We start from the raw sequence: 14,466 nt of genomic DNA, 5'->3' as shown, positions 1-14,466 counted from the left end.
TTTTCAATATTTGTTTCAATTAATGCCGTATTTTCTTACAAGGAACTTTTTTCAGGATTTAAATAAAGCTACTAGGGAATTTTTATGGAAAGGTAAATTACCGAGGGTAGCATTAACTGAGCTTACTTGGAAATACGCATTAAGTGGATTGCAATTACCTCATTTTCAGAATTATTATGAGGGAGCCCAACTTAAATTTATTAGTAGTTTGATGGATTTGGATCATTCTCCAAGTTGGGCTAAAGTTGAGATGGCATGTATTTCTGAAACTGCAGTACATCAATTTATATTTCGGTGGAATATAGATTTATTACGGAAGTATGATGTACCAATATTAAAACATTTATTGATGTTATGGACAAAAAGAATAAGACGAATGGATCAAAATATAAATTATCTATTTTAACTCCATTATATAATGATCAACTTATTCCTTCTTCATTGTTTAATAGTCATTTAAAGAATTGGGATTTTAAGGGTATAAAAAATATTGCACGATTGTTTTGTAGAAGGTCAATTTCTTTCTTTTATTCAATTGAAAGAGTGTTTTGATATCACTGAAGCTTCTTTATTTGTTTATTATCAACTTTGGTCACTGGTTAAAAAAATGTATGGTAGAGAGATGGTTTTACCTGTATTGGCGGAGTTTGAATCTTTGATTTCTTCTATGCCTAAAAAGGGTTATATTTCTGTTATGTATCAAGTATTACAAGATAATATGGACAAGTCGGAATGGGAGAAATCTAAGTTTAAATGGGAAAATGATTTAATTTTTGTTTTTCCTGAAGATTACTGGATGGATGTGTCATGATAGTGTTACTAGATTGACAAATGCATGATACGGAATGGTTAATTATAATTTTTTGCATTAGTAGTTATATTTAACTTCTGAGAAATTGAAAAAATATGGCCTTAGTAATTCAGATTCTTATTTTAGATGTGGTACATGTGTTGGAACTTTTTTTACATGCTGTTTGGTCATGTATGTATGTACAACCATTTTGGGAAGAAATTAAGTCAATTTTGGAAAAATTGTATAAGATTAAGTTACCATTAGATCCATCTGTTTTTTTTACTGGGTTATGTGATTCCTTTAAAGGGATTGGGGTTGGATAAATTTCAAATTGCATTTGTATATTTAGTGTTGTCCGTAGTTCGAAAATGTATAGCAAGTACATGGAAAGATAATACAGTGATTAGTATAATGTGATGGCATAATGAAATGAAAGCTTGTATTGTAATGGATAAAATTACTTATGTTTTGCATGATAATTATTCTTTTTTTGTTAATAAATGGTCACTATATTTGGACAATATGCATTTAGAGGTACTTTGATTTATTTAGTTTTTCTTTATATATTTCTTTGGCTCTTCTTAAGAGAGCTGGCTGAAGGGGTGGGGGGGTTGTTTTTTTTAAATCTTTTTATTTTCATATATTTATAAATTTTGTTGTGAAGTGTATTTTGTATGTTTACCAATAATTTTTCAATAAATAAAGTTTGGGGAAAAAAAAGAAAGTGAATCGCTTTCTTGAGCTGCAAGACCCTTTCTGGTGAAAGTGCCTCCCAATGGAGCAGTTAAGCAGAGAGTTCTGGATTTAGACCCAGTGATGATAATTGAATGCTGATGCATCTCCAAATCAGAATGCTGTTTTAGGGAGTGCGGACAGAGTAACCCTGGTGAGTCACTGCACTGCATCTTGTCAATGGCACTCAGTGCAGGTATGATGAAAGAAATGAATGTTCAGTTGACCAATCAGGCTGGCTGCTGACCTCTCAAGACAGGTTTTGATCAACTTGGGTGTTTTCAGGATAGAGTTAAAAAACAGACCAAAATGCTGGAGGAACTCGGCCAGTCTTCTGCGTCCTTAAAAGACAAAAGATATATTGCTGGCGTTTCGGGCCTGAGCCCTTCTTTAAGGAATAAGCTTATTGTGTTGTTGGAGCTACTCATATCCAAGCAGTTTGTGCCTTGTGAATGTCAGACAGCCCTGGGTATCAGAAGGTGAGATACTCACTACAGGTTACTCTGCTTACTCTAGCCACTGTGTTTAAATGACTGGCCCAATTCACTCCTGGTCTGTAGAAATTCTCCAGGATGTTGGAATCTCACCAATGATAATACCATTGAAAGTCAAAGAGAGTGGTATCTTGTTGATGATAGTCACAGCCTGGCACTTCTGAGCACAAATTTTAGTAGCCACTTACTAGCCAATGTTGTCTGGGTCTTGCTGCTGCTGCAGGTGTTGACTGGTACTTTATCTAAGAAGCAAATGGAATGGAGCAGAATGAAATCATCTGTGAATATCTCTTCTCCTATCTTGCATTGGCAGGAAGGTCATATCCCAATCATTGTTATCTCACTCCCATCTCTTTGGCCCACGTTTGGACTAAGACGAATGAGATCTGGAACAGAGCAATCCTGGAAAAACCAAAATAATGAGTGAGTGAGCAAGTTTCAAGTAGCGCCCTGTTTACCAATTCCATACTGGAACCTGTCGAACTGCTCCCACCCTGTCCTCATTACGTACATACAGTGTGGTAACAGGCCCTTCTAGCCCACAAACCCGTGCCACACAATTACACCCAATAGTTCAAAATATCAGAAATACTTGAATTGGGGGGCATAGTGTGATGGCATAGGTGGGAGATGTGGGAAGATACCTCTCCCAGCAGAAATATTCAAATCCCGACTCTAAAAAGTTTTTTGAACAAAATAACAATACAAAGATTTTTTGGAATTATTACTAACATTCCTTGAAGCAACTATGAGGAAAACAGAGCCATAGACTGGGGGAAAAACAGTCCCTAAACAAACAGTAAATGGTGAAGAACTTGGGCCTATCTTAGAAACAGAGCCTGCGGAGTCGACTCCTCTTCTACCGAGATCGACGAGACTGCCGCCGCCTAGTGTCCAGGTAACTCCAGTGCCGTTCCCCCAGATTTCCGAGGGAGATGGTGCTGGAGCCCAGAGACATCTTCCTGCTGGACTGCTGAGGGAAGGCCTAGACCTCGCAGACAGGTGGAGTTACTGGAGAAGGAGGAAGAAAACATTGCTGGAGTGGCTGAAGGAGAAATCTTCCCAACAATTGAAGAAGAGGAAACAGTTATTTATCAGGATAGGCCCATGACTAAGACTGTTCAGTATATTGTGAGTAAAACTAGGCCTACAACTTATGTAGACCCATCAAGCCAGTTTGATATTTTAACTAAACAGATGAATATATCATCATGTGGCTGTACGCCATTAGGCAGGCGAAACGGCCCCGCTTGTCACGCATGTGGCAGAACAGCCGGCCAAAATGGCGCCATCGGGGGTTTCCTCCCAACCTCGGCACCGGGATCAGAACCCCATGCTTGACGACCCACGTGATGCCCCGGTGACGTTGGAGGCCCCCCAACACGGTTCTCAGCCAGGTCCGGGCTGGGAGTATAAGACCAGCCAGGCAGCCTGCAATAAATCAGTTTTGCTCACTGAACTCAACCCGTCTGGTTGTGCGATCCTTCAGTTAGCAGTGTAGCCGCCGCTATAGTCAACTCAAATGAGTCAAGGTTTTTCATTTATGAAGGATCAATTTAGTAGTATGAAGGAAGAAATGTTGACTATTAAGACAGATGTGGAAAAATATGTAAAGCTGGAACATGCAAATTAAATTCTGGAAAATTGAGGAGGATTTTCAAGATTGTCACGAAGATGTGGTACAAAGTAAAGATACGGTTAATAATACTGAAGATTCTTAGGAACTACAAAGAAAGGATTTATTAAAGAAAATTGATGTTTTGGAAAATCAGAGTCGTAGGAATAATGTTAAGATTGTTGGTTTACCGGAAGAATTTGAAGGCACAGATCCGGTGCAGTTTTTTTTCAGAGTTGGATTCCTGAAGTTTTGGGGAGAAAATATTTTCCGAATAGTTTGGAATTGGACAGAGCACATAGAGGTATTAGGAAGAAGCCTTTTCCTGGCCAACTGCTGTGCTCCGTTTTAATTAGGTGTCTGTTATCAAGATAAAGAAGTGATTTTGAGAGTTGTTCAAAATGCAAGAAAGCATCAGACCCCTTTGTTGGTCAATAATAATAGTGTTTTTTTTAATGCAGACCTGAGCCAAACTATTATTAAGAAGCATAAAGAGTTCAATCCTGTGTTATGGGCCCAGAGGACCCCAAAACCCAGCAGCAATAGAAATTCACCAAAACAAATCGTTACTTAAACAAAAGTTGCTTTTAATTATCTGTAAACATGAAAACAGGATTAAACTTTAACTTATTACTATTAACTTAACCCCCTTCTAATTCTAAACACACCTATATGTAATGTGTATATAAGTTCAAAAAAGTTCTTTGATTCATAGTCCTATCTCACTCTTCCAAGTTCATTGGTATCAGGCAATTCTTATACTCTGCACTGAATTTAACATTTATTAATTTTTCCAGGCTTTGGTGCTTTAAAGGTAAATGGTTACCACTCAGGAAGGTTCTTGTTGGTTTTCAGAGAGAGATTTGTGCTCGTTGGACACCCACAACTGATCCCGTTTGATCAGCCAGTTCAATGTCTTGCTGAAGAAACTTGCCACATCAGGGTTTTCAAGATGATAACCCCTTTCTTTCAGGTCACCACAGAGTTCCTTTTTGTTTGCTTTATTTCAAGTGAAATATTATGCAACCAGTCCTCTCCTCTTGTATGGACCATAAGGGCTTTGACCAGGCTGAACTAAGAACGCACAATCCATCTTCAAAATGGGTTTTCCACATGCTTTCCAGCTTGTTCTGTTCCAGTCCCAGCTGCTGCTGCTGAACTGTAGGACTGAATTCTCTCAGAGAAAAAACACATGACCCTCTTAAAACAATCAACTGCACTCAGACTGCGGCACCGAACCTAATCTTCTGAGTTCGTTCATCTGTTGCTTTCCAAAATAATAATCTATTACTCCACAGCATGTCCAATTAAAACCTACTTGTGAAGTCTCTATAGACATTCTTCAAAGTTTTTGCAAAGCCACCCAGAGCCTGGACTGTCTGGCTTGAGCAGAGCTCTGGCATTTTAAATGAGATGTGTTTTGAAGTGTTTGTATCTGTGTGTGACCTAAACTTAAAAAAAAACCTGCCACTATTGATCTCCTTTAAAACATATCTATATACAATATAAAATGTAACATAATCTGTCATACTTGCTAAAGCTGTATTGTGGAAGAAAGGGTATAAATTTGCTTTTAGATACCCTGCTACTCTCTAAGCTTTTTATGGCGAATATCAAACTCAGTTTTTTACTGATGAAGATGACGCTCTTTTATTTGCTAATTCATTGCCTGAAAATAAGCAAAAGAGAAATCAAGATTAATTCCCTCAAAAATTGAAGCCAGCTCAAGGAGAGAGGAAGAGAGGTTCACAAATGAACTGAATTAACATTGATGATTATCAAGTTAATAGGGATTTTCAAGGTGCGTATGATACTTGAAATATTTTAAAGTATTGTTGTTTCTAATTGTTTGGTTCGGGGGAGGTGGTTTTGTTTGCTTCTCCTTCCGAAGTTGTTGGCCACTTAGTGATCTGGTCACTTCCCGAATAATAATGGGGGTGTTGACCTGCTCATCAGTGTTTTTTTCCTTGGGGGAGGGGTTGATTTTTTTTTCTCTTTTTAAGGGCCTCTTTCTTTTCTATCAAGTAGATGTATTTTAGTTTGCAGATTAACCACGGACAGGGGTCTCATCTCAACAGTCAGTGGCAGTACAACATTTAATTTTGTGATGTTTAATGTTAACGGGCTCAATAATCCAATTAAGAGAAAGAGAGTTTTGGCTTGTATTAAAAAGTTCAAAGTAGAAAAAAAATACTTGAATTTTGGATGAGCTCTATTTTCCACCTCTTCAATTCAATGTATGGATCTTGCTCTGCCTTCTCTCCCCATGTACCTACCTGCAGGGGTTGTATTGTTGTTTACTCTGCAGAGAAACTATACTGTAGTGTGAAAATGTTGCAACAATCTAGTGGTATCCAGAGGAAAAGAGTTACGGAAAATGGTGGCAAGATTAATAATGGCAACGGTAGCATCTAACTTTAATATTAGCATTGACATTAGCACAACAGGCAAATCAAATTAAAAATTTTAATTAAAAAGTATCAACGGTTTCCCTAAGGAAACTTGGCGGCAGCTCTGGTGCTATACAGGGACTCTCTGCAATTGGCCATGGATTTGGAGGTAGGTGGCCAGTTTGCTGCTAACAGAAAAATTCTGGGAATCCAGAATATTGAAACTATGACAGAAACTGGTTGTTCACAGCTTGGAATTGAGAATGAATCCAACGAAAGCATCCGGTCCCGATGGAGTAACCGTTCAAGTACTGAAGATGTGTCCTGACCAACTTGGCCAATGTATTCACAGATATCTTCAACATCTCAATCCAACATGGCATGGTACCCATATATTTAAGTGTGTGGTAACCTGCCTAAATGACTACCGACCAGTGGCACTCACATCCATAGAGATAAAATCTTTTGAGAGTTTGAAGCATATCAGCTTCTGTCTGAGTGGTGATATGGATCCATGTCAATTTGCCTACCACACCAACAGGTCTATGGCAGATGCCATCTCACTGAATCTATCGAACACCTGGGCAGAAGAGATGCATACATCAGGATGGCCTTTATTGATTATAGTTCGGCATTCAACATCATCATCATCCCCTCAAAACTAATCAGCAAATTCAAAGATCTGGTCCTCAATAACTTCCTGTGTAATTGGATCTTGTATTTCCTCACCTCCAGACCCCAATCAGTGAGGATTGGTAAGAACCTCTGCACAATCTCTATCAGCACAGGGCTGCATAGTTAGATAGATAGCCCTCTTCTCTACTCTTCTCTACTCATTTTACACTTATGACCACATGTCTTATGACAACATTTACAAATTTGCTGATGTTAACTGAAGTGCGCTGTATAAAAAGGGGCAGAGTCAACATACAGGAGGGAGATTGAAAACTTTATCTCCAAAACCAAGGAGCTGATTGTTGACTTTGGGAAGGAAACACCAGAGGTGAATGATCTGCTGATCATTGGAGGATCAGAGTGGAGAGGGTGGACAAATTTAAGTTCCTGGAGTCACTATCTCAGGGAATCTTTCTTGGACCCAACACACGAATGTAATCGTGAAGAGAGCACGTGAGTGCCTCTACTTCCTTAGGAGTTTACAGAGATTTGGTATGACATTGAAAACATTACAAGTTCTACAGATGTGTAGTGGAAAGTGTGCTGACAAACTGCATCAAAACCTGGTGTGGGGGCATCAATACCTCTGAATGGAAAGCCCTGCGAAAGGTTGTGGATACAGCCCAGTACATCACAAGCAAAACTCCCCACCATCGAGAATATCTACAGGGAAACGCTGCTATGAGAGAGCAGTGGCAATCATCAAAAATCCACACCACCTAGAACATGCTCTGTTCTCGCTGACACCATCACTAAAGAGGTATAGGTGCCTCAGGACTCACCCCACCAGGTTCGGCAACAGTTGCTACCCTCTACCATCAGACTCCTTAACAACAAACTAAATTAGAAACTAATTTAAGGACATTTACTTAGCACATTATTTATTACTGGATATTTATTTGTTCTGCATTTGCACTGTTTGTTTACATTTCTCTCTTTTGTATACATATATTTTTAGTGCAGTATAGAGTTTCCAATTAGTAGAAGTTATACCTGGCCCAGAGGAAAAAGAATCTCAGGGTTGTATGTGATGCCATGTATGTACTCTGACAATAAATTTGAACTTTGGCTTTGACTTTGTCCAGACCAAATCATGGTAATCATCATCAATGATCAGAAGACCCTGCACCCCCCCCCTCAACATTTTGTGATTCCCAATTATCAGGATGCCTGAACCTTTGTTACAATTAACAATGTTCTCATATCTTCGATCATCATTAGCTGGATATTGCTCCCTCCTCCACAGTATACCCGGCAACTCTTCATGCTTTGCATTTTTATTTGTTAGTCTTATTGTGATTAAGTGTATTTCCAGGATCCACAGACAACACTGCTGGTTGGTTAATCAGGCCATGGATTAAAGTTGTACCAGAACTGAATTTTAATCTTCATATTAAAATGCGTAGGATTATAGCATCATTGTATTACGGTTAATAGTTAAGGTTATATATTTTGACTTGAAATTTCATTATTATAAATGTATTTATAACATAAATTGTATTTATTTTTTCTAGAACCATATCAAAACCTTAGACAAACATGTGAATTCCTTTGTGGACTATATGTTTGGAATTAGAGGTAAGTGAATATTATCAGAATTAGATGCGGCACAAAATGTGGATGTAGCAATTGTTTATGTTCAGATGTTATAAGATGCAAGTAGAATTTATCTGTGTACATTACATACAGTTAAAGAATCTCAGCACTGACTAAGTAAGGTTTGTTGTATTTAACTGACTCATATGTGCGGAATAAAGCGACTTACAATATGAATGTGATAAATGGTGGAATGGCTTTGGAGAGCCAACCCACAATTATGGCCATAACAATGGTGTGCTTAGTCCAGCTTGATCTCATTTCGACTAGAATGGTCTTTTGTGGTACAACAGTTACTTTTAAGCCCTTGCCTGAATATTGTCTAGTGTTCTCTGTATGCTGGACTCTTTCTCACCTGAGGAACTATGAATAGAATTAGACTTAGAAGATTTCTGTTCTTATGATAGACAGGTGAACTCTGAGGGATTTCTGAAGTAGTTCACTCAACCATCACCTCTGTCTCTTGTGCCATTCAGTTTCTCTGATCTGCACCCTATCATAGATATTTTCTTTGTTCTTTCCACCCCTCCTCTTCTCTGGAACTTTTCCCAGTTCTGATGTAAGATGATCAACACGAAAGGTTAAAGTTGTTTCTGCCACCACAGAACCTACTTGACCTGTTGAATATTTCCAGCATTTGCAGTATTTTGCTATTTGATTCCAACTGTGCTGCACTGGACTTGGGATAGTTAGCCTCCAACAAAAACAGCCATGTTTGCTTTATGTAAGGCATGACTCCATCCACTCAAGAGCTTTCTCCTTGTTGCTCATTGATTCTTTTTTGCCAGAGCTCCAAGTGATACTAGTCTTGATCAAAGTACAGTCTCTCTTATCTTACATGTGGAATTCTGGCCATCAGCATCAAATCATCTTGCACCTCCTCTGGTGCCTTTTTGTCCTTTATCTACCAGAGCAGTTCAAAGACACCCAATGACAACAGCTCAATTTCTGGCACCTTACAATTCCTCTGTCACCCAAAAATACAGAGTAGAATTGTTCACGTTTAAGTTTATCATCTCGCATTCTGAGGTGCAGTGAAAAGATTTGTTTTGCCTCCTATCCAGCAACCCTATTCATACATAAGTAGAACAGAATAAGCACAGTCCAGAAAGTAGAGTTTTCAGTGAGCAGTGTTATTAGAAAACTTCCCACTTCCTTGGATGGCTGCAACTTCTACAGTTGTCTCTAGTATCAACCCCAATACAGCAACTCGGTTATGATTCTTCTTGAACAACTCTCAGACCCAGGACTTCAGCACAAGAAGGTGCATCGGTGATAACAACCCCTCTATTTCATGCATCAAACAGACTGGGAGAAGAGAGTTTTTAGGAGAGAGGTGTGGGCTCATCTTTGTATGTTCTTAATTTTGGCACAGTATTACTGGCAGTGCAGTCAGTGAACTGTTTCATGCCACAAACATGAAAGTATTGTACTTAATAGTCTGGATGGGAGGACTGTATCAGATGTAGGGTGAAGGTACAAATGAGGTGATTAGTTCCAGCAGAAATATAGGACCACTGGTTGGTAGATGAGTGTTTGGAACTCTCATCTGAAAACGGTGGTTAATGCAAGAAAAAGAAAAACTAGAAGGGGTCAAGCAGCATCTCTGGAGAGAAATGGTCAGTCAACATTTTGGTCAGGACCCTTTGTCAAGTAGATGAAGCAACATCATTTACTACTTTTGTATTTGATTTGTTCACCATAATATAGCTATTTTGTCCTGGTGTCCAGTGTCTGGTTCTCGCTGGAGTAGGGCCAATTTAGCAGAATAGATCAGATGATTAATGTGGCTCAAATATTTTTGATTCTTTTATGAGCGTACAAGCAAGCTCGTGGTATGGAGCTCCACAGGTCAATCAAGAAAACAGTGGTTTAGTAAAGTCACGTCCACTGCTATCTGTTAACTGACAATCTAGGGGTCCTTGCACTCATAAGGTTGGTTGTGTATTGAAAGGCTAGAGGAGCCCAATAGGTCAGGCAGCATCCAGGGAGAGAGATCTCTGTCAATATTTTGGGGTGGATCTCTATGAAATGGACCCTAAACAATGGGCAGTTCTCTCCATGGATGCTGCCTGACCTGGTGAGTTCCTCCAGTTTGTTTCATATACTGCAGCATCTGCAGTCCTTGTGTTTCTTTGGCTGTCTTCCACTGAGAGGCAGAGGGACAGGAATGCAATCACACCTAGGAGGCAGGAGGAGAATAGATAGGTGACAGCCAGGAGAGGGAAATAGAATAAGCAGGCAGTTTATGGCACCCGTTTGGCCATTCCTCTCAATAACAAGTATACCTCTACTTCCTGCAAAAGCTGAGGAAAGTTCATCTCCCACCCCTCCCCATCCTCACTACATTCTACAGAGGATGTATTGAGACCATCCTGTGCAACTGCTTCACCGCCTGATTTGGTAGCTGTACCTCCTTGGATCACATGACCCTGCAGAGGATAGTGAAATCAGTGGAAAAGATCTTTGGGGGCTCTCTTCCTACCATGAAGGACATCTACAACACTTGATGCAGGAGAAGGCAATAAACGTTGTGAAGGACTCCACACACCCCTCAAGTAAATGGTTCACCCTTTTGCCATCTGTAGGACGTACTGCAGCACTAGGGCCCAATTGTCCCCAGGCCATCAGACTCCTGAATTCCCAGAACATATGTACATAGTGTACCTTGGTACCAAAGACTTTTGCAGTATACCTCTTAATATTTAATATTTTATGAGTTTAACTTCTATTTTAACTTGCATTTATGTAAATATGCTCCGTGATCCTTGAGAAACACTAGCTCATCTTTACCACGCTAGCATAGTATGAACGATAAATAAAGGTGACTTGACTCGACTAGTTTTGATACTGTTGGGGAGATGACCTACCAGGGAAAAGCCACTGCAATTAGGTCGCTGGCATGGAGCCTGAGGCTAAGAATGTAAGAGAGAAGAAAGGGCGAGCTTTCGTGATAGGGGATTTCATAGTTAAGGGACAGATAAGTTCTGTGGAAGGGATAAAGAGTCTCGGATGGTATGTTGCCTCACTGGTGCCAGGTTCCGAGATATCTCAGATCGTGTTCATGGCATTCTCAGGAGGGAGGGTGAGCAGCCACATGTCCATGTTGAGACCAATGACGTGGGTGGGAAGGTTGAGGAGATTCTGCAAGGAGAGTTCAGGGAGTTAGGCACTAGATTGAAAGACAGGACCTCCAGGGTTATGATCTCAGGATTGCCATTGAGGTTAGAAATAGGATGATAATGCAGCTTAACATGTGGCTAAATACATGGTGCAGGAGGGAGGGCTTCAGGTTTCTAAATCATTGGGCTCTCTTCCAGAGAAAGTGAGTCCTGTTCTGACAAGACGGTTTGCATCTGAACTGGAGGAGGACTAATATTCTTGCGGGAAAGCTTGATAGTTCTGCTTTGGGGAGGGTGTGTGGGGTTTAAACTAGATTTGCAGGGAGATGGGAACCAGAGCAGATAAGTGGAGGAGGGAAAAGATGATGTGAAAATTGCCTGTAACGTTAGAAGGCAAAGTATTGTATATTGTGGAAATATTCTCAGGTGCATCTATTTCAATGAAAGGATTATTGTAGGAACGGCAGAAGACCTTAGAATCTGGATTAGCACTTGGAATTATGACATTGTGCCATTAGTGAAACTTGGTTGCAGGAGGGGTAGGACTGGCAGCTCAATGTTCTGGGCTTCCATTGTTTCAGACATTATAGAAAGAGGGGTTGAAAAGTGGGGGAGTGGCATTGCTCATCAGGGAAAATATCATAACTGTGCGCAGGCAGGTCAGACCAAAGGGCTGATCTACTGAGGCTATATGGGTAGAGCTAAGGAAAAGGAAAGGTATGACCACACTCATAGAGTTGGATTATAGACTGCCCAATAGTCAACAAGAATTGGAGGAGCAAATCTGTAGAGAGATAGGAGGCAGCTGCAGGAAACATAGGCTCTGATAGTAGGAGATTTTAATTTTCCACTTATTGATTGGGACTAGATGGCTTTGAGCTTGTCATGAGTTCAGGAAAGTTTTTTAAATCAATATGTTGAGGTACCAACTGGAGAGAGTGCAATCCTGGATCTCTATTAGGGAACAAGACAGGACAGGAGACCGAGTTATGTGTAGGAGAACATTTTGGAACATCAAAATGCTGGATGAACTCAGCCAGTCTTGCATCCATAAAAACAAAGATATACTGCCAATTTTTTTTGGCCTGAGCCCTTCCTTCTTTAAGGAATAAGCCAGAACCAGAATGTCTCAGAATTCAGACAATGCTGTCTGGGAGAGGAAAATACAGACCAACAAAAGGAGTTAATAGGATGTGAAAGGGATGAGGTAAGCAAGAAGTTATCACGTTTGTGTGAAAGGAGACAGGGAAGAGAGAGACAGAACTGGGTGAAGGTTACAGGGTAAGAGGTGGGGGAGAGGGAGTTAAACAAAAGCCCAAGAAGTCAATATTAATGCCATCTGCTTGGAGGAAGCCCATTTGGAAGATGTGTTGTTTCTCCAATTTGCGGGTGTTCTCATGAGATGCATGAGACCATGGACAGACTCGACAGCAAGGGAATGGTGGCCACTGGAAGATCCACACTATTTTGGTGGACAGAGCCAAGGTGCTCAACAAAGCAATCCCACATTCTGCGTCCAGTAGTGGAGAGATCACACATCCAGTGATCATAATGCCATTAGTTTCAAATTAATTATGGAGAAGGATAGGTCTGGGCCTCAGGCTAAGATTCTAAATTGGAGAAAGGCCACTTTTGAGGAAATGTGTGGATTGGGATAAGTTATTTTCTGCCAAAGATGTGTGAGGTAAGTCCTTCAAAGGTGAAAATTTGAGAACACACCATTTGTTTATTCCTGTCAGAATTAAAGACAAAGTTAGCAGGCATAGTGAACCTTGGTTTTTGAGAGACATTGGGGATCTGGTTCAGAAAATATAGGCAACACGGAGAAAATGAGCATTAAAAAATTCAAGAAGAATCTTAAGAAAGAAAACAGGAAAGCTAAAAGAAGGTGAGGTTGCTTTGGCAGACAATGTGAAGGAAGATCCAAAGGGTTTCTACAAGTATATTAAGAGCAAAAGGATAGTAAGGGACAAAATTGATCCCTTTGAAGATCAGAGTGGTTGGCTATGTATGGTAAAAGAGATGGGGAAGATTGTAATTTTTTTTGCAAAAGTATTCACTCAGTAAACTGGCACAGAGTTGGAGGGAAGTATGGAAAACAAGCAGTGAGGTTGTGAACCTATACAGATTAAAAAGGAGGTGGTTCTTGCTGTCTTAAAGCAAATAAGGGTGGATAAATCCCCTGGGCTTGACAAGTTACTGCATTGAAACTTGAAGGAGGCAGTTGTAGAAATTGTAGGAGGTCTGGCAGAAATATTTAAATTGTCCTTAGCCACAGGTGTGGTGGCGGAGGATTGGAGAGTAGCTGGCGTTATTTTAAAAAGACTCCAAAATTAGCCCTGGAAATTATAGGCTGGTGAGGCTGACATCAATAGTAGGTAAATTATTGGAAGGTGTTCTAAGAGATCAGATAAACAAGTATATGTATAGCCAGGGACTGATTAAGGATAGTCAACATGACTTTGTGCATGATGGATTGAGTTTAGCCAATAGAGAGTTTTTTGAGGAGGTTACTCCAGGAAAATTGACAAAGGAAAGACTGTGGATGTTGTCTATATGGACTTTAGTAACGCATTTGACAAGGTCCCATGTGGCTTAGTCAGGAAGGTTCAGACAGTAAGTATTCATGGTGAAGTAGTGAACTGGATTCAACAATGGGAGAAGCTAGAGAATAGCAGTGGATGTTTGCTTCTCACACTGGAGGCCAGTGACTAGTGGTGTGCCTCGGGGATCTGTGCTGGGTCCATTGTTTGTCATCTATATCAATGATCTGGATGATAATGTGGAAAATTGGATCAGCAAGTTTGCAGATGACACTAGGATTGGAGGTGTTCTGGACAATGAAGAAGGTTTTCAAAGTTTGGTCAGGGATCTGGACCTTCTAGAAAAATGGGCTGAAAAACAGCAGATGGAATTTTATGCGGACAAGTGTGAGGTGTTGCAGCTTGGAAGGACAAACCAAGAAAGGACATACACAGTAAATGGTAGGTCACTGAGGATTGCAGTAGAACAGAGGATCTGGGAATATAGATATCTAATTCCATGAAAG

General features: G+C 40.1%; 1 protein-coding gene across 5 annotated transcripts in view; it reads left to right on the top strand.

Moving 5' to 3' along the window:
- The window catches only part of elovl2 (ELOVL fatty acid elongase 2), a 137,431-nt gene that overhangs the window by 83,183 nt on the left and 39,782 nt on the right, over positions 1-14,466 (top strand). For all 5 annotated transcript variants that reach the window (XM_069913369.1, XM_069913368.1, XM_069913366.1 and 2 more), the window contains one exon: positions 8,214-8,277. In XM_069913369.1, the coding sequence (XP_069769470.1) occupies positions 8,214-8,277 (64 nt within the window). The remainder of the gene's footprint in view (positions 1-8,213; positions 8,278-14,466) is intronic.

Source organism: Narcine bancroftii, chromosome 1 (assembly GCF_036971445.1).
Source record: "Narcine bancroftii isolate sNarBan1 chromosome 1, sNarBan1.hap1, whole genome shotgun sequence".
NCBI lineage: Eukaryota > Metazoa > Chordata > Chondrichthyes > Torpediniformes > Narcinidae > Narcine > Narcine bancroftii.
Note: the sequence above shows the minus strand (reverse complement) of the source record. Positions and strands in the feature narration are given on the sequence as shown.